This window comes from Zootermopsis nevadensis, unplaced genomic scaffold (assembly GCF_977971745.1).
Source record: "Zootermopsis nevadensis isolate Lab colony 2312 unplaced genomic scaffold, Znev_1.0 Znev_ptg000001l, whole genome shotgun sequence".
Lineage (NCBI taxonomy): Eukaryota > Metazoa > Arthropoda > Insecta > Blattodea > Termopsidae > Zootermopsis > Zootermopsis nevadensis.
In genome coordinates, this window is record NW_028259133.1 from 11,530,430 (window position 1) to 11,548,798 (window position 18,369).

General features: G+C 37.1%; 3 protein-coding genes across 8 annotated transcripts in view; 1 reads left to right on the top strand and 2 right to left on the bottom strand.

Annotated features, from left to right (window-relative positions):
- The window catches only part of LOC110829942 (pyruvate kinase), a 25,702-nt gene extending 12,833 nt beyond the window's left edge, over positions 1-12,869 (bottom strand). Inside the window, exons 1-2 of one of the 4 annotated variants that reach the window (XM_022064190.2) lie at positions 9,793-9,871; positions 4,231-4,272 (exon numbers count right to left, since the gene is read on the bottom strand). In XM_022064190.2, coding sequence (XP_021919882.1) covers positions 4,231-4,263 — 33 coding nt within the window. In that variant the 5' untranslated portion in view covers positions 4,264-4,272; positions 9,793-9,871. Of the gene's footprint in view, positions 1-4,230; positions 4,439-9,792; positions 9,882-12,569 lie in introns of those variants that run through there. The other 3 variants (XM_022064191.2, XM_022064193.2, XM_022064186.2) reach the window with 3 other exon arrangements.
- LOC110829917 (phosphoserine aminotransferase) overlaps positions 4,511-18,369 on the top strand; it is a 20,712-nt gene continuing 6,853 nt past the window's right edge. The window contains exons 1-3 of one of the 3 annotated variants that reach the window (XM_087342864.1): positions 4,511-4,711; positions 11,846-12,011; positions 18,174-18,304. In XM_087342864.1, coding sequence (XP_087198990.1) covers positions 18,231-18,304 — 74 coding nt within the window. In that variant the 5' untranslated portion in view covers positions 4,511-4,711; positions 11,846-12,011; positions 18,174-18,230. Of the gene's footprint in view, positions 4,712-11,845; positions 12,012-16,730; positions 17,008-18,173; positions 18,305-18,369 lie in introns of those variants that run through there. The other 2 variants (XM_022064147.2, XM_022064146.2) reach the window with 2 other exon arrangements.
- Positions 14,405-18,369, bottom strand: part of LOC110829916 (uncharacterized) — an 18,814-nt gene continuing 14,849 nt past the window's right edge. Inside the window, exons 4-5 of the mRNA XM_022064145.2 lie at positions 17,710-17,841; positions 14,405-14,856 (exon numbers count right to left, since the gene is read on the bottom strand). Of these exons, the coding sequence (XP_021919837.1) occupies positions 14,811-14,856; positions 17,710-17,841 (178 nt within the window). The 3' untranslated portion in view covers positions 14,405-14,810. The remainder of the gene's footprint in view (positions 14,857-17,709; positions 17,842-18,369) is intronic.

Genomic DNA, 18,369 nt, shown 5'->3' on the forward strand with positions numbered 1-18,369 from the left:
CTCCCCTTACTGTGTGGCTCTATGCCAACAGGACAGCACTGCTAGCTTCACTATGCTGTCAGTTCTGATCTGTCTTAACTCACCTGTGCTCCACTATGTGTGTTGCAATGCAATAGGATTTTGCTGTGACCTTGAAGCATGCAATTTGATGACAGTTATTATGATAAAAGGAGAAAAGGCCATGTGATTAATTTAAATTTAGTACACAGAAAATTACATCTTAATTTTAACACCCCTCACAATAAAGAACAAACTTAAATCCTGTTTGAAAACTGACAATAAAAGTGAAAATACTTGCAAGGTAACAATGCTACAATGAAACAACTGTTTTTCCTACTAACATGCTGAGTCTACCTATAGCATGCCAACACGAACTCAAACAGCATATTTGGTACAAACAATTAAAAAATGCAAAACGTATTTACAAGTACATAACCATGCAATATCAAATGTACACAGAGAAATCAGTATGTTACATAAACATAACGGGCAATGCTTGAGTAGAGTATTATGTTATGCACACAAAGTTAACAAACACAAAAAACTACTGATTCATTGTAAATAACCTAGAACGTTTTCAAACTAATTCCACTACACACAGTGTCAACATAAGGAATAAGTACCAGCTTCACAAACCAGTTGCCAACCTCTCATGCTTTCAGAAGAGTGCATATTAAGCTGGCATCAAAGTTTCAATAGTCCACTGTTTAGTCCTGTAACTCTTATATATAAAAAGGCACAATTTAAAGTAGTACTAAAAGGATACTTCATTACACACTCCTTTTACTCTGTTGAATTTCTAACGTTTACAAATAAATCCAAATGTTCACAGTTTTCTTATCTTCACACATACTATAATGGATGGATTTATTTGTAATATTTCACTACTTTATATGAACCCTTATTTTAGGTGAAATCTTAATAATAGTTTGTACAGTACTTGTATATATGTACTGTATTATTATGACATATTCCACACACTTATTGTCATTTGACTAACTTACAGATAAAAGGAATGTAATAAATATGTAAGTATGTATGGTATTCAGATAATCCTGAAGTGATATTTACCACCTATTATAATTACATAAGATTCATAGTTAAGCTAAACTCACCTCCTGAGTAAATTTGCATATAAAAGAAATAGAAACTATTAGTAATGAACATAAATCTTCACTAAATCTCAATTTTCTTTGGCTATCAGAGGTATTTTTTGTTAGTTTACTGCACCAACTGCAAAGGTTCCACATTAGGAGTATTACGAACAACAAAATAACATGGATATAGGAAGGCACACCGATTTTCTAGTACAATCAGCATTTGCATTAAGGGGCTGAGAAAAATAATAAAACACCTCAATCAAAATAATTAGTCTCATGGCTGAGATTTACTAATAATATTCAGAATATAAAAAGGAGTGCTAACCACTACACTTCAGTCTGGTTTTCAAAATATTTCAATGTCAAATATGTTAGTGGAGTACTGAATCTGCAATAATAGCATATAAAAGGGAGAGTCTGATCAAGGACAGGCAGATGTCCACTGTATGAAAACTGGCCAGGCTAACTACAAAGTGTGAACTATACAAGTTAAATGTTTCTTCAAGGTAGTATTGCAACATGCCTTTGTAATTTCATAAATGTGAATCATCACAAAGAAGGGTTCAATGTCACAATTATTATTTAAAATCATAAATATATATCAGTTTACTGATAAAATTTGCATAACACTATTTGATACATAACTTTATCATTCCAAATAATAAACACCCTGTTGCTATGGGACAGTTCCAGGACCTAGGGTGGTTACAAACCAGGATGTGTGGTACTGAAGTTCATAAATGTTTTAAGTATGATTAAATGTGCACATATTTAATTAATTAAAGTTCTATATTTAAGTAACATGAGGCCTTTGAGCCATCATCGAGCTATAAAATGATGGTGTGTGATTTGTGGGCATTTGAACTGGACAAGATTAAACATGAATAAATTGAAACAAACAACTATGCATGAAATCAAGCAAAGAAGGACTCTTGAAAATATATAATTTGGAACAAGTGATAAGCAACAGAACTAGCTAAGCACTTTAATACGACAAGAGCTGCAGAAGTTGTAAGCACCAAAAGAATGTTTTGTGTAATTCAACTGAGAAGTCAGGTATATTCTGATAAACATAACATGAATTCTTTCTAGCTGAAAATGAAACACACTTAATATTAGTGGCAAAAGATAGCGATTTAGTCATGACTGTCCTATGTGGTCTAGATGAGAAATGGGACATCTAATGTCAATATGCATTTATCTGAAACAAAGTTCACATATGCTGATGTGAAACTGAGGTTACAAGCAGAAAGAAAAAGAAAAAATAGAGCATGACAAACAAGCAGCAGGTTATCAATACTTTCAACAAATATTGTGATGAAGGACATCGATTAAACATATGAAAGAAAGTTATAAATGAAACAGACATACAATTACACAACACTGATATTTAAGTACTTTTCTAGGTGTTGAAGAAAAAACAGGCAAAAGACAGGCAGTGTAGTATGTAATATGAAGCTAACAAAGTAACAACACAGACACATGAATAGATTACAGGATGACATAACATGACATCACAAAAATATTAAGTTCTTCCAATACTGGGCACAAGTAAAGGAAACTGAATACATCTTAGAAATCAAGGATAGAGCTGTTTTTGACAGCAACAGTTACATTTGTGATAAACATGTTAACATGGTCAAAGAGGCAGAGAAAGAGAAAAGGTTAAACACTGTGAGAACATCACACTCCTGAGAGAAGCTGACACATACATAAGATTAAAGGTAATATAAGAACAAAAGAATATTCTAAGAACAATAGACCTGTGACATTACAGTAATAGGCATTAAATAAAAGTAGGATTCTAAAGTTGGCCAAGAAGCAAGGAGTGAGAAGACTGATCTGCAGGCAGGAGAACTTACAGTGTGTGCTGACTGTTTAAAAGACAAATCAGAAAGACAGCCATTCACAAGACATCCACTGGAAGGAATGATGAATGAAATAATACCACTAGCTCTCCTGTGCAGCAATCTGACGGGACCACTCAATACACAAAGTTGAGGTAGAGTAAGGTACATCGTTAGAAAAGCTGATGAAGCAACCTGATATTTGCAAGTATACTTCCTGTGGAACAGATAACTGTTACAGAGGTTTCAAAAGTAGCTGAAAGGGGCTGAAATACATTCTGAGGAAATTAACAAGCTAGGAAAGGTACACTGAGGTATAATTATCCCTGTGTTTGACAGACTCTGACTTGCAAGCAGTTCCAGTGGCCTTTCAGCTATGTCAGGTAAATGACCTTTGCATAGGTGGAGCTGTCTAGCCCATCTCACTGGACAATGTTGTCATCACAGAGTGGTTTCTCCATGGGAAATCCCCATGTAACCATAGTAATGAAGACACCCCTGTGAATTCACTACCCAGTCTCTTCTACACACAAACTGCACATAGGTCTTCATATACAATGCCCATTATTGTTTTCTGATTTAAACAAAACTGAAATGTGTCAAAACAATTTAGTGAAACTACCACATATCACATCTGATGAAAAAGTAATTTGGCTGGTCTCGAGTTCTTATATATAGAGGGATGGACAGACAGCTAATCCCTATCTCCAGATTAGGTCTATCTATTGGGCCCAACAGAGTAGGTACCTGAATACGGAGATAGAGCCCCGTCTCCGAAACGTCATTTTCTATTTTATTATTTTACTAGACGATGGAAAATATCCAAGAAACTTCTTATTCAAATAACTCACCATCACAAACTTTTAGACTCCTACAAAATGCTGTGCATATACAAAACCCCTTAAATAACATGCAAAATGGCACTTTTCAACAGCTACTGTAACTGCCAGCCCACTTTCCTCATGCAAGGTACTACATGCATTTACTCATTCTTATCAGGCATGAAAGTGAAACCAAAAATTTGTCTTAACATTCACAAATTATTTAGCAATTCTACAACAAACTAATTACATTTTATGAATGTTATCAACCACTCAATGTAAAACAATTTATTATTAATCAAATGGGCATAAAATAGGTGACTTACATACCAAAAACTTTGCAAAACTAGTCAAATGTAAATAAAATGTCATTCTGTAAACTAAATCAAACTTTCTACATTCATAAACAGAAGGGATATACAGGGAAGGGTAAAACACACACTTTAAATTTTCTCTTCTTACCTTATCTGTATCATAAATAGTAGACCACACCATGGTTCCAGTCTTTTGAAAATGAAACAGACAAACTATATTGATATTCTTGATTACGGTTTCAGAACAGAAATCGACTAGTTTCCCAACTGTTATTGAAATGCCCTTGCCAGGTCCCCACCTTGCACAACAACCCTGAGCACCTGCACGACTGAGCCACATCCACAGGAAAAACTTAGGAACTCACCAAGCCCTCTTGGCATAGCTAAAGCAGAAGATCCAGTCAGACCTCTAGATTCCTAACCTGCCCAACTTCAAAAATAGACTGTGTTTGGTGCCAGCAGTGTTCAGAAAGCCACACGGCTTGTATTTCTAGAGTAGCCTAATAAACTCTCAATTTGCAGTCAACATCTAATAATTCTTTTAGTTCATAAGCCTTTACAAAAGATTAAGCTAAGTGATATTAAGAAGAAAATGAAATGAGACAAACAAGTCTCAAGAAATACAGCAGGTATGGTAACTATAGATTTCCACATCTCCTTTAAAACATGTTTGTTTTTATCAGTAGTCAAGGCAAAATTTTATTAAAACTTAAACATATTTTGGAAGGTATCCCCCCTCGAAGGTATCACCACCTTGTCGAAGGCAATCTGCCGGGTGAGGAGGCTTGCGTGCTCAAATGACCCTTAGGGCTATGCCGGCCTGAGCTTCGGCTCATGGTAGGGTCACCCAAGCCGGACAGGTCTAAGGAGATGCGCTAGACTAAGAGTGATACCCTGGTCCTCCAGGTTGGGGGTTGGGTGTAGGGCTAACAACCTTTCACCTTTAAAAAAATATGTGTTACGAAAAAATCAACCAAGCCTCGGATCAGGACGGACTCTTTGGCACGACCACGGCAATTGAGAAAGGACATGAGATTTGGTACTTGGAACATTAGGAGCCTCTATAGGGCTGGGGCACTGAAATCAGTGTGTAGGGAATTAGGGAATTATAAGTTAGACTTAGTGGCAGTGCAGGAAGTGCGATGGGAGGGGGAGGGCATGATCCCAGTGGACAATTTTACATTTTTCTATGGAAAGGGGAATGACAATCATCAGCTAGGGACGGGTTTTTTTGTTCATAGCAGAATTAGGGCAGCAGTTAAGAGAGTAGAATTTGTTAGTGACAGGTTGTCTTACGTAATTTTGGAAGGACGTTGGTGCGACATCATTGTCCTTAATGTTCATGCCCCAACTGAAGACAAAAGCGATGATATCAAGGATAGCTTTTATGAAGAATTGGAATCAGTATTTGATACATTTGGCAAGTATCACATGAAAATTCTGCTAGGAGATTTCAATGCAAAAATTGGGAGGGAGGATATCTTCAAACCCACAATAGGCAGCGAGAGTCTCCATGCACTTAGTAATGATAACGGTCTTAGAGCAGTAACCTTCGCTACGTCAAAAGATTTAATTGTAAAAAGTACAAAATTTCCACACCGTGATGTTCATAAATACACTTGGACTTCTCCAGATGGCAGAACACACAATCAAATAGATCATGTTTTAGTAGATAAGAGAAGGCAGACAAATGTAATTGATGTGAGATCATTCAGAGGAGCAGATTGCGACACTGATCATTATCTGGTGGTAGCAAAAGTGAGGGAGCGGCTTTCAGTAAGTAGACGAACTAAACAAAATTTTGACACAGAAAGATTTGATTTGAAAAAATTAAGTGAGGGAGAGGCAAAGGAACAATATCAAGTTGAAATTTCGAATAGGTTTCAAATTTTAGAGGCAAATGAGGATAATGAAAGTGTGGACATCAACAGGGAGTGGGAAAATGTCAGAAACTGCATCAAAATTTCAGCAAAAGAGAAACTAGGATACTACAGGAGAAAGCAAAATAAACCGTGGTTTGATGAAGAAAGTTCAAAATTAATAGATCGAAGGAAGCAAACAAAATTTCAATGGTTGCAGAACCCAAACAAAACAAATGCGGATAATCTATGTAACGTGAGACGTGAGGCTAGTAGAACCTTTAGGACTAAGAAAAGGGAATACCTGAAGGGCAAAATTGCTGAACTTGAGACAAATAATAAGGAAAAAAACATCAGAGACCTGTACAGAGGCATTAATAACTTTAAGAAAGGATATCAACCCCAGACCAATTTGGTAAAGGATGATAGTGGCAAGTTGCTTGCAGATCCAATAAAAATTGTGAATAGGTGGAAAAATTTCTTTAGCGAGCTCTTAAATGTTCATGATACTGGTGATATTAGACAGATTAAAATGCATACAGCTGAACTGTTGGTGCCAGAACCTAGCTTAGATGAAGTGGAACTAGCCATTGGGAAGTTGAAAAGTTATAAATCTCCAGGAATTGACCAGATTCCGGCCGAATTAATTAAAGCAGGTGGCAAAGGGTTGCATATGAGGATCCATAAGCTTATTCAGTTAATTTGGGATAAGGAAGAGATGCCACAACAGTGGAAGGAATCCATAATTATTCCTATTCATAAGAAGGGGGACAAGACTGAGTGTGGTAATTACCGAGGAATATCGCTGCTATCAACCTCATACAAAATTCTATCCAACATTCTTTTGGCAAGGTTAACCCCATATGCGAATGAAATTATTGGGGATCATCAGTGTGGGTTCAGACGAAACAGATCAACGATTGATCAGATCTTTTGCATTCGTCAGATACTAGAGAAAAAATGGGAGTTCGGTGGGACCGTACATCAGTTATTTATAGATTTCAAAAAAGCCTATGACTCTGTGAAGAGAGAAGTGCTATATAATATTCTTATTGAATTTGGTATACCAAAGAAGCTAGTGGGTCTAATAAAAATGTGCTTAAATGAAACCTGTAGCAAAATTCGAGTAGGTAAATATGTATCTGAGACATTCCTCATCAAGAACGGTCTAAAACAAGGAGATGCTTTGTCTCCCTTGCTCTTTAACTTTGCGCTAGAATACGCCATCAGGAAGGTCCAAGGTAGGCAGGAGGGTTTGCAATTGAATGGGACACATCAGCTATTGGCATATGCTGATGATGTTAATTTATTGGGGGACGATATAAATACAATAAAGAGGAACGCAGAAGTTTTACTAGAGGCTGGTAGACAAGTGGGGCTGGAAGTAAATTCAGAAAAAACTAAGTACATGTTAGTATCTCGTCATCAGAAGACAGGCGGGCAAAATTATCTTAGGGTGGCTAATAAATCCTTTGAAAGGGTTACAAAGTTCAAATATTTGGGAACAACAATAACAAATCAAAATGATACTTGTGAGGAAGTTAGGAGGAGACTAAATTCCGGAAATGCTTGCTACTTCTCAATCCAAAATATTTTGTCTTCCCGTCTGATTTCTAAGAACCTGAAAATTAAAGTATACAAAACAATAATCTTGCCTGTTGTTTTGTATGGGTGCGAAACATGGTCTCTCACTCAGAGGGAGGAACACAGATTGCAGGTGTTTGAGAATCGGGTGTTGAGGAGGATATTTGGGCCTAAGAGGGAAGACGATGGGGCGTGGAGAAAACTGCACAATGACGAGCTTAAAAATCTGTACTGCTCCCCCAGTATTGTGAGGGTGATTAAGTCGAGAAGAGTGAGATGGGCGGGACATGTAGCGCGCATGGATGGGACAAGAGGTGTGCACCGGGTACTGGTTGGGAAACCTGAAGGGAAGAGACCGCTGGGGAGACCTAGACGTAGATGGGAGGATAATCTCAGGCGGGATCTATGGGAGATAGGAGTTGAAGGAAACTGGATTTTGTTGGCCCAGGACAGGGTCCGGTGGAGGGCTTTGGTTAATTCGGTGATGAACCTTCGGGTTCGGTAAGCCATCTAGTTAGTTAGTTAGTTATAGATTTTAAAACATTTTTATATTTTTTGAGCTTATAATAGTAAATGGACTGCAATGGCAATCATTTTATTTTCATTATCTTTCAACATCTTTTACTTCTGACACATTTTCATGCATACTTCACATTTAGTGAACAAGCTAACTTAGCAGTGGTACTGCCATATGAGAATATGTAGGGCAGAGTAGTTATTTTAAGTGCCAGTAACAAACAGTATACCACCATGCAGTGTGTTTGATCAGAGGGACAAGTTGCATTAACAAATAACTAAGAAACAATCTGCTGAAGAAACAGTATATTAATATGACCATGTGAATGTCATTTAATGTTAATTCCAGTGTGGTGATGACCATTCCAGTGGTAAATTATGTAAAAATCTGAAATAGTTTGTTATTCATGTACTGATAAAGTATAATATAGCTATTTGTCTATAAAACAATCATTCTTTTATTTTACGTACTTTCATTGTCCATTTATTTTATAAATATTACATCAAGTGCCAAGGTTACGCAGAATCACAGTTCACTTGTTCACCTGAAGATATCTCACCCAACAATAATGTATAGATTTATAGATTTGTGACTAAAATTCCTTGCAACATGGTCAGTACTGGACAAGAAATAATTCTTATTTTGTACCTGATTGGAAATTGTTCCTTGCTGAACTAATCGCAAGTATATTAGAATTAACACAAAACAAGATTATTCTTGATCAGTACCATAAAGCAAAGGTCACCAACCTGTGGGCCACATGTGGCCTTCGAAACCTTTTCATGTGCCTTGTCACATGATACAGGAATTGGCCAATACAAGAAGGGCAAACATTTTCCTACTGAGGAACATTGACATAAACATGTATATACATTATCTAATATAATTAACAATTATATTTTTTAACGATCAGTGAGTAACAAAATTAAAATTCACCAACAATGAAATAAAAAAGACAAGGGTTTTGCTCATGATTGTCTCAATAGCTGAGGTCTTTCCATGTGTGTTGCTGAAAAGAGATCACCAGTGCCATGGTAAACAGGTACACATCCAAAATCACAACTAAAATATGACTGCTGTTGTAGGCCTGAATTTTATATTGCATGTGCCTGTAGTTCAGCAAAACTTACCTTCAACCAGAAGTTAATGTCTGAACTACATAATCACAAATGAGTTCAATTTAATAAACCTGATTTCAGAAAACAATCCAAATTTGTTTTTCATTTCCTATACTTGAGATTATCACAAACATACAACTTTTCAATGGAATGAAAACCCTAATAACAAATAATATTTAACAAGAGCATACACAGGAAGCCAAAATCAGGGCACTCACCGTATGTTTAAAACGTATTTACCCTAAGCTTAATGCCTTACAAGCTACAATTATTGTCAAAGCAGACAACACCCGCTCTAATCACGAAAATCCGGTTTTCAAACTGATTCCGAACTTGGCCGATAAAAAGCATAATATTGCACAATGAAGGGCAAGGGCATTCACCCTAATACAGAAAATACGTTACTCCCAACTTGGATCCCTAAAATAATTATAAATTTGGGAACTAATTTGTACTTCTTTAAACTGTTTTACATGACCGTAAAATGGTCACGAAACAATCAGAAAATTGTAGAACAGAGTTCACATTACACATCACAAAGAAACTATTTGTTTCCGTAAAACATAGATTAGAACATGAATGTTTGTAACTGGGGATAACCTAACCATCCTTCCCTCAATTCCAGTACCCACCTTCTTTTACAGCAGCCTCTACACGCCTTGAACACTCCTGACGATATGCAAAGAGGACATTTGAAAGGTCAAACCCACGACAGCGTTTTTTATGTGCCTATGAACTATGTGATCAATAGCAATACTATATCAAATGTAATTAAAACACAGATTAATTCCATTGCCTTATAAATATACAATTTAACTATTTACACTTTATTTGTATTCTATTAATACGCTTACCTCAAAATCTGTGTTTGTGTGTGTTACAATGATTTTAGTTTTTATATTATCAAAATTTGATTGGATGTTGCCATTGTATCAGCTGATACCAGTGTTACCATTCCTTGTGTGTATTTAGGGAGGGTGACTGCAATAACACCAAGGAGCCCGACCAAATGTCTAAACAGATCAAGATACCTTGAAAAGGGGCAGCCAAGACCCATACTGAATTGTATAGCCACTGGAGGAAAAAAAAGACTCTAGTAATAAATGTGTGGCCCTGTGAATTCAGTGCCTGGCACAGATAAACGGAACACAGTGTGGTCGAATTTAACCATTATGAAGCCTTGTGCAATGTTACGCCTTAGGAGGCTTATAACAAATATAAACATTTAATACAAAAGTAAATGTAAACAGAACTATTCAACTTCTAAACTAGATGAAATATAAAAATCATGCATACAAACAAAACTGTTTGCACATTATGTGTAAACAGTTTTGTCTGTATGCATGATTTTTATATATCAGTACTCTGCACAGTATAAAAGGTTTTAAGATTATTATTGACTGATTAAGATGCAACGAAAAACAAATTATCACACTAATAATAATTAACAATGGTATCGGCAGTTATAAGTTTCAGTATTTTACAGTAAAACAAAGAGATGTGAAGGGTTTGAAATAATATATCGTAAATAAATTTGATGCTTAATTTCTTGCTGACGTTTTCAGGGTAATGTTGTCAATCCGTTATCAACTGCCGCAAACGGAATATGTATGTTTTGCAATATTGTTTTCAGAAAATACCATCTCTTTTGAGGATACTTTCTCTGTTCTGGAAAGCGTTCTGTTTAAATAATTTTAGTTTCTTCTTCAACCTGTATTGTCTGTTCAATTGTATGCTTGCCTGTCACAAGCTTTTTGCTGTTGGTAAGCACTCTACTAAAAGGCACTGAACTGAATTTAAAATGTATGTGTCATGCTCAGGCCAATGCACCAAGCTGTAGCGTAATATCAGGCCAAATGGGAATCTATGGTTAGACGTGCTTGTTATCTTTTCAAATCTTTTTATTATTCTCGAAACCTTTCTATGACCATTCATTGTCTATTATGCCAACACTGCTCTTATTTTCCTTAAATTTGATTTTTCTGTCTAAAATTTTCCGTCTAAAAATTTTGCCACACACTTTTCCGCTAGTCAGTTGTTACGCACCATGCTACTGACCTCGGTGTATCAGCATAATTTAATTACTGTACACACCTAAACATGGCGGTTTTTTATGGGAAGCAAACATAAGAAGACAGCGAAAATCACAAATATATAGACAAACAAAAGAGAAGTTTTAATTTTTTAAGCTAAATAGGAAATGAATCATCTGCGAGCTATCTAGTTTATAAATAATGTAATTGTGTAGCCATGGACCTATATCCTTGATCTGCAGTTCATCTGCAGCTTGAACGATATCAGTCCTTAACTTCTATTAAGAAATGTTCACATCTGATGCGAATCTTTGAGCGCTAGGAATTTAGAGTGGAAATTATGCACTGAAATTAATAATAATTATACAGTAAATTATATTAGGTATTTCACACTGAGTTCGTTAAATTACCCTATTTCCTCAATTTTAAGGTGTCATAGATTGTTAGACGCGCCCTTGATTTCGGAAACGATTTCAGGGAAAGAAGAAGCTATATCGATTCTTAGACGCCATCAAATGTAAGACGCATCCCGATTTCAGAAAGTGTAAAATCTGAAAAAATGCTCAAGTTAAAATGCGGTACTATGTCATTTAATTAACTCAAGGTAAAGCAAGTTTTCAATTTCTTCTCAAAATTTGCCTTCCTGTTTCAGACAATCGCTAGGATTCTTTTGGTGGGGACCAAAGGATTGCAAGATTTCTGCCTTTACGGAGCTGCCATGCATTCATGGCTCGAGAAGGATTCGAACACGCTTCCAGCTGCTCAAAACCGTCGGGAAACCTTGAAATGACTTTGGACATCACACTGAATTCTTTAATGTGAGCCGTTTCTTAATGGTCACTCTAAGGTCATAACTTTCAATAAACGCCTTGAGTGATTCACAATGATTTGCTAATCAGAAACACTTCTTTCCTTTTTGTTGTTTAATATCAGAGGTCAATGCAATCTGATCGAACGAGCAAGCCTATTTCTGCTCAGGCGTCTGGCTCATTCGAAGGATGATCCTGAACAGAATGCGCAATCCGACGGAAAACAATTAGCTAGGACATCTAACACTGCTAAATTTCGAGGCCGACTTCGGTAATTTCATGCCATAAAAACAACTGAAAAGTGTCCGTTAGCCAACTTTCATATGCATCAAATACTGCTCATTTCACTGACTATCTAAAATGATAACTTAAAGCTTTTCTCTGCGATTTTTACATATAAACTGTACTTACATACTCAGTGTACATCTTCCCACTTCGTTCTCACCTTAGGTCTATTTAACAACGTGATACATAAAGTACAGAAGCAAAATAGTTGTCTTTTTAACCATTATGCTTCAATTTCGTCCAGAAGCTTAAGCCACCATAAAATAATCTGAATTTACTCACAGCACCCCTCTCTACTGCCTTCATGTTGTTGAGACACAGTTGGTATCTTCAGAACATCCTTTCTGCTTCCTGCCAACTCCTGGTCGAGTGTCCGATAGAAATCACAGAGGACGAGATTTTTAACAGCCGATGTGGGACCACAGAGGTCAGGGACAAAAGACGAAGAGGAGAGATAAGAATCGAAGGAAGATGTTTGTCCTCTCTTGCTAACGGAATGAATTACGTTAGTATCTTCTCTTCAGAATAATCCGTAGGCTATTTACAATAGCCCCAGCTGTTAGTACAAGCTTATGCAAATAACATCAATCAACTCTGTAGCTCCTTAGCATTTGTGCGTTGTAATGGCAGTGGTGCCACCATCTCACAGCATGAAGATAACTGTAAGAGCAGAGCTCATCATAATGAAGAGATGTTTTCTAATTAATAGTCTAATTTTCGATCCACAATCACTAACAGACGTAGATTACATTAAGTGGTGCCATTCTCAAAGGCCAGAGGTCAAATTCCGGCGACCGTGCCAGAATTGTTACGCTGTGCGTACGTTGCATAACTTGACGCGTTTTGTTCTCTGCAGATGAGCAGACCCTTCTTCTAAGAAGTCCTGTCAACACTAAAGCAGGCCATATAACACTGAAACTTTTCCACTGTCAACTATAACGTGTGAAGATGAATGACGAAGGAAAAGAAAATATCTCAAAGTAAACAGACAATAATTCAAAAGACATTTGTCTCCGGTCGTTATAGATGCAAGAACAAGACCACCTCTTCAAACATCGAGGGTGATGGACTGCTGAAAGTAGACAACGAACTACCAACAAAGACTGGCACTGGACAACACCCTGAACTAAGAACCATTTTAATGTTATCCTCCCTTCTTCTCGGTCTTATAAACGGACATTTCATCAAGAGGTTTCTCCCAACAAAATTCTATATACATCCCTCGAAAACTTACACCCATGTGGATAAAGTATATATGACTTAAATTTTAGAGCGATGGTAGACTCAAGACAAAATTGAACTACGTCTGATATTCGATTTTTTTTGACAGGGCTTCATTTACACACATGTCATTCGAACTTAGAAAAACAAGCTTCTTATCTGCGTATCATTCATGCAATTAGATCACTTCTAAATTCATAATTATATACTGGATGATATTATTAAAACAGGTCTTAGGGGAACAAATTCTGCGGGTGTGGACCGGATTCGTATGGCTTAGGACACGGACCGATGGCGGCTCTTGTGAAAAAGATAATAAATCTTAAGTTCCACAAAATTCATGTAATTTCTTGACTAGCTGAGTTCCTGTGGCTTTGCTCCATGGAGCTGATTAGTTAATGGGATGTATACTGTATGCCACATATCATTACGTTAAAGCAGATTACAGATAGTCCTCGATTTGCGCCGATTCATAATAACGCCGATTTTGAAAGCAGCAAGTCAAAAAGTGAAAAAATTACTATTATTTATAACGTTTTACAATGTATCTTGTACTGATTCTTACAATAAATCGTAATTCTTACATCGCTGATTTTGAATAAAAATTATAAATACAGTCATTTCTGCAATTACGTATGTTTCGTTGACGCGAATTTGCTCCGATGAGATCGATGAATCGGTAAAAGCTGTTTGTGAAATGCAAACTTTTGCATATGCGAGTTTGCTCTTCTGCAATTTCATTCCTGGCGCTTTAAACTTTCAAAGGACTAATTTAATCTCTGCGGAGGTACCGGGGTTATTTTTACTACGCGGTTTTCTATTGGTCGGCGTCTTACATGAATGCAACTATCGCATAACAGCAGAGATGACTGTACACGTCATTCACATGAAAGAATCGCAGTCAATCGCGGGGACCAACGAATTGCCGATTGTAAGTGTATAAAATATATTTTTTAAATTCCCTTTATTTTATTTACGTTATTTCAGAGCTTTAAATGTAATGTCATTACATTACTCGTCAATGTTTGGGTGCCATTGACTTCCCATTGATTTACTTTATAAAAGAGTTTCAATTTACGCCGATTCCGTTTATGCCGGTTCGTCCAGGAACGCATCCCGGGCGTAAATCGAGGGCTACCTGTATAAGTATATCGCAGGAGAAGGAATTCGGGCGGAAGCAGTCTTAATCTGGTTCAAGGTATAGATACAGAATGTGCTTTATTAAGAAAACAAATGTTTTCTAATTTACCATCACCTTTACACACTAATTGGCGTGTTAGACGACACTATTACAACTGCTATTTACAGTTGAATGGGGTGAGGAATGACCAGCCCCATGCATGGCACACTGCAAAGAAAGGGGTTTAGTAGGTGTAGCTTATTCAAAGTTACAATCACTACATTCGCCAGGACGGACTGCGGATACACATAAAGACCTTCAATCATGAAAATCAGGATCACACTAATAAAAGGCATCGGTGACTGAGCTAACATTCTCCGTAATCATCAGCTCAGATCTGAGTAACACCGGCACGACAAAAGGAGAAAACGTTAGCAATTTGTTTAATACATTCTGTATTTGACTCGTGTCTGTTAAGGGAAAAATTAATGGAAATGAGAATGCAAAAATCAAACGCGTTGCTACGTCCCAATGGCAACATGCCTGCCCTGTCTTCAGGTACCTGATGTCATGAGGCAAGTTGTGGCTTTCTTCAGTCATTACTAGCATATTATGGGAAAATGTATTGCAACAACCAAGGGCCACTCTTACCTTCTTGAAAATTAGTTAATAATTTCTGTCTACATTTCTTAACTTACACAGTTCTTATATTATTCGTAAGTAATGTACGAAAATCGGCCACGCCATCCTGAGAAGTGGATCCGTGTTATTATTTTATGGTGTTCTATTTTATACTCTTATTCTTATTCTTTGTGCTCTCAGACGTACGCCTAATCACTTCAGCACAATCTCAGCTTTACTGGCAACAAGGATCTCTGAAACGTTGGTAAACTTCTACCATATTACACAGTGCTACAACCCAGAAAACAGCCATCTTTGTACTCACCGCCATATTTACTCCATGGAGCCGAGTCCTTCCTGTCGCTCAGCCATTCATGAAATTTCCAACATTTTATGGAACTCGAAGGTTCACTACCGTGTTCATTAAAGCCAACCACTGGTCCCTATCCTGAGCCAGATAAATTCAGTCCATCATCCTATCTCTCTATGATCCCTTTTAGTATTGTCCTCCACCTACGTCCAGGTCCTTCCAGAGGTCTCTTCCCTTCTGGTTTCCCCACCAAAACTTCATATGCATTCATCTTCTCTTCCATGCAGGCTACATGCCCTGCCCATCTAATCCTCCTCGACCTGATCAGTCTAATTATATGTGGCGAGCAATACAGCTTATGAAGCTCCACCTATATAATCGTATATGTCCTTCAGCAGACAAATAATTTCTATCGTCATCCAGAACGCAATTTACTGTATTTTAATCTCCTGCCACCAAATTTTGGTATTTTTTTTTTTTGTTCTGGGGTTTTTCCAAGAAAACGCTAAATAAAATGAAGGGCGATGAAATATGTGCGACGTGTAGCATGCATTGAGAAAACGAGAACAGTCGGAAAACCTTACGAGATATAAACGCTTGGGAATCCTTGCCGTAGATTGGAGTATAATATTAAAATGGACTTATAGAAATAGGGTGGGAGGGTGTGAACTGAAATTAATTGACTGAGAATAGGGTCCAATTCCGAGCTCTTCCCACAGTAACTAACCTTCGAGCTAATTAGAGGGGGGATATTTACTGATAAGCTGAGTAACTATCAACTTGTGAAGGAGAATTCTGTTCCATAAAATTGGTTAGAAAAAAAAGGCATATTTTTCCGAAATAATTTCGCAGCATTTCTATGGACATTTCGCCTTACATCTTCCTTGGACAAATTATTTGCACCTCGATTAGATTACAAAATATTATACAGGTGGACACAATTTCAGGACATCGTAATGGTGCTCACAAAACAAATCCAATTTTAAAAAGTAGAAAGTGATTTTCGCCATTACCGTAGAAGTGTATAGTTCCTTTATTTTCGGTTTGAGAGCTACACTGTCATTAAAAATAAATGTTTTTAACGGGTTTGGAAACAGTTAACAAGAAATAGTATTAATAATAATTTGAATGATGTTGCAGTGCTCCGTGAGTTTCGTAACTCGCGCTCTTGGTATAGTGTCACACTAGCAGGCAAACAGGTTCAAGGTCATTTGCTTGCATCAAGTCTCGACTATTAATTACAAGCTATTTTTCTTGTTGAGTGTCTGTGTAGAGGTTGAAGTAAGAGGCCGTAGAAGCTGCGTCTGTCTCCGTCGTGTACTGTTTGTTCTTCTGAAATAGAATCCGTCCTTCACAAAGCATTTCTTACATTTACAATGTCTGAGAACAGCACATCCTCAACTCCGGTCATCAACTTCGGAGCCGGTCCAGCCAAACTTCCAGAAGAGGTACTTGTTTACGTCACTGTGGTACAGGCAGTATAAAAACGTTTTGACGCGCAAACTCTACTAATGTCATTAATTATCGCTGAACGAGAGAATTATTATAGCAATTGTGAAACCTTTCATCCATACAGTATTCACGTGCTCTCTGCGCTAATTTCGCTCAAATACCTGCCTCGTCCATGTTCGCACCATTAATCTGTCAGGGCTTTTAAATAAGCGGCCACTTCAACTCGAATACGAACAAAATCACCGTCTATAGGCCTCAGAATTTTTGATTTGGTATGAGTCAACATGCGCGATCAATTTTTTTTGCAAACCCTTCTTACGCCTTACTGCATCACGTTTGTGTATGACTCATAGTTGGATTTTAATTAAAATTGGTAGGAATATACTATTAAAGTAGGGCCCAAGTATTCTCTTTCACTGATAACAGTAACATTTCAGCATTGGGAACTCTGATGTTTGAGTGACACTGACATGCTGAATCTGGGCGCAATGTTTAATATGAAATATTCTACCAAACTACATGGAACTACAACACAGAAGACAGCCATCTTTATAAAATATTTGGTTTGTGGGATTTTTGTACCAACATGGCTGTCATGTGAAATCTATCCTTGGCTTCCTCTTTGGTGGTGATAATTTAACTTTTAGCCTAGAACTGGGAATGTAAAATTTGATCTGGCAGTAGATCATAATACTTACTAGACATTATTTCTCTGCAAAGTCCATGGCTGTGACCTGACACTTCTTTTGAAGACAGTGATGTCAAAGCTGGCATAGTATAAGGGCATGGGTGGCTGTGAGACCCACCTTATAATGTACAAAGCAGGCTCTCTAGAAATGCAGAAAGTTTATAAAAAAAAGTTGGAACTGTTGGTACTGTGTTGATCTTACAGAAGGTCAAATGACATATTATTAAGCCACATGTTTTGCAAACAAAGATGTGATCTTTGTATGGACAACAGTAGAGCAGCTATTATAGCAACAGATAAGTACAGGGCACAAAGTTAGAACTTAATGTATTCAGGAATGAAGCTATTGTTATTTAATTGTGGTTAATACAAATTTGTGAATCAGAAACCAATTGAAAAGGTGCTAATAATGTAGACTACAGGTGATCAGAAACTACTAAAGACTTATAATATAATTGATTGGGTTTGTTTGAGGTTCTGCAAGAAGTGCAGAGGGAATTGCTCTATTATGGCACAACCAACATAAGTGTCATGGAGATGAGTCACCGCTCTGCAGATTATGCTGTCATTAATGATGGTACCCAACAGGCTGTTAGGGACCTTTTGTAAGTACATCTCCAGCCATTATGGTGCAGTGTCTCATTAGCACACTGCTTTGTCTGTCAAAACA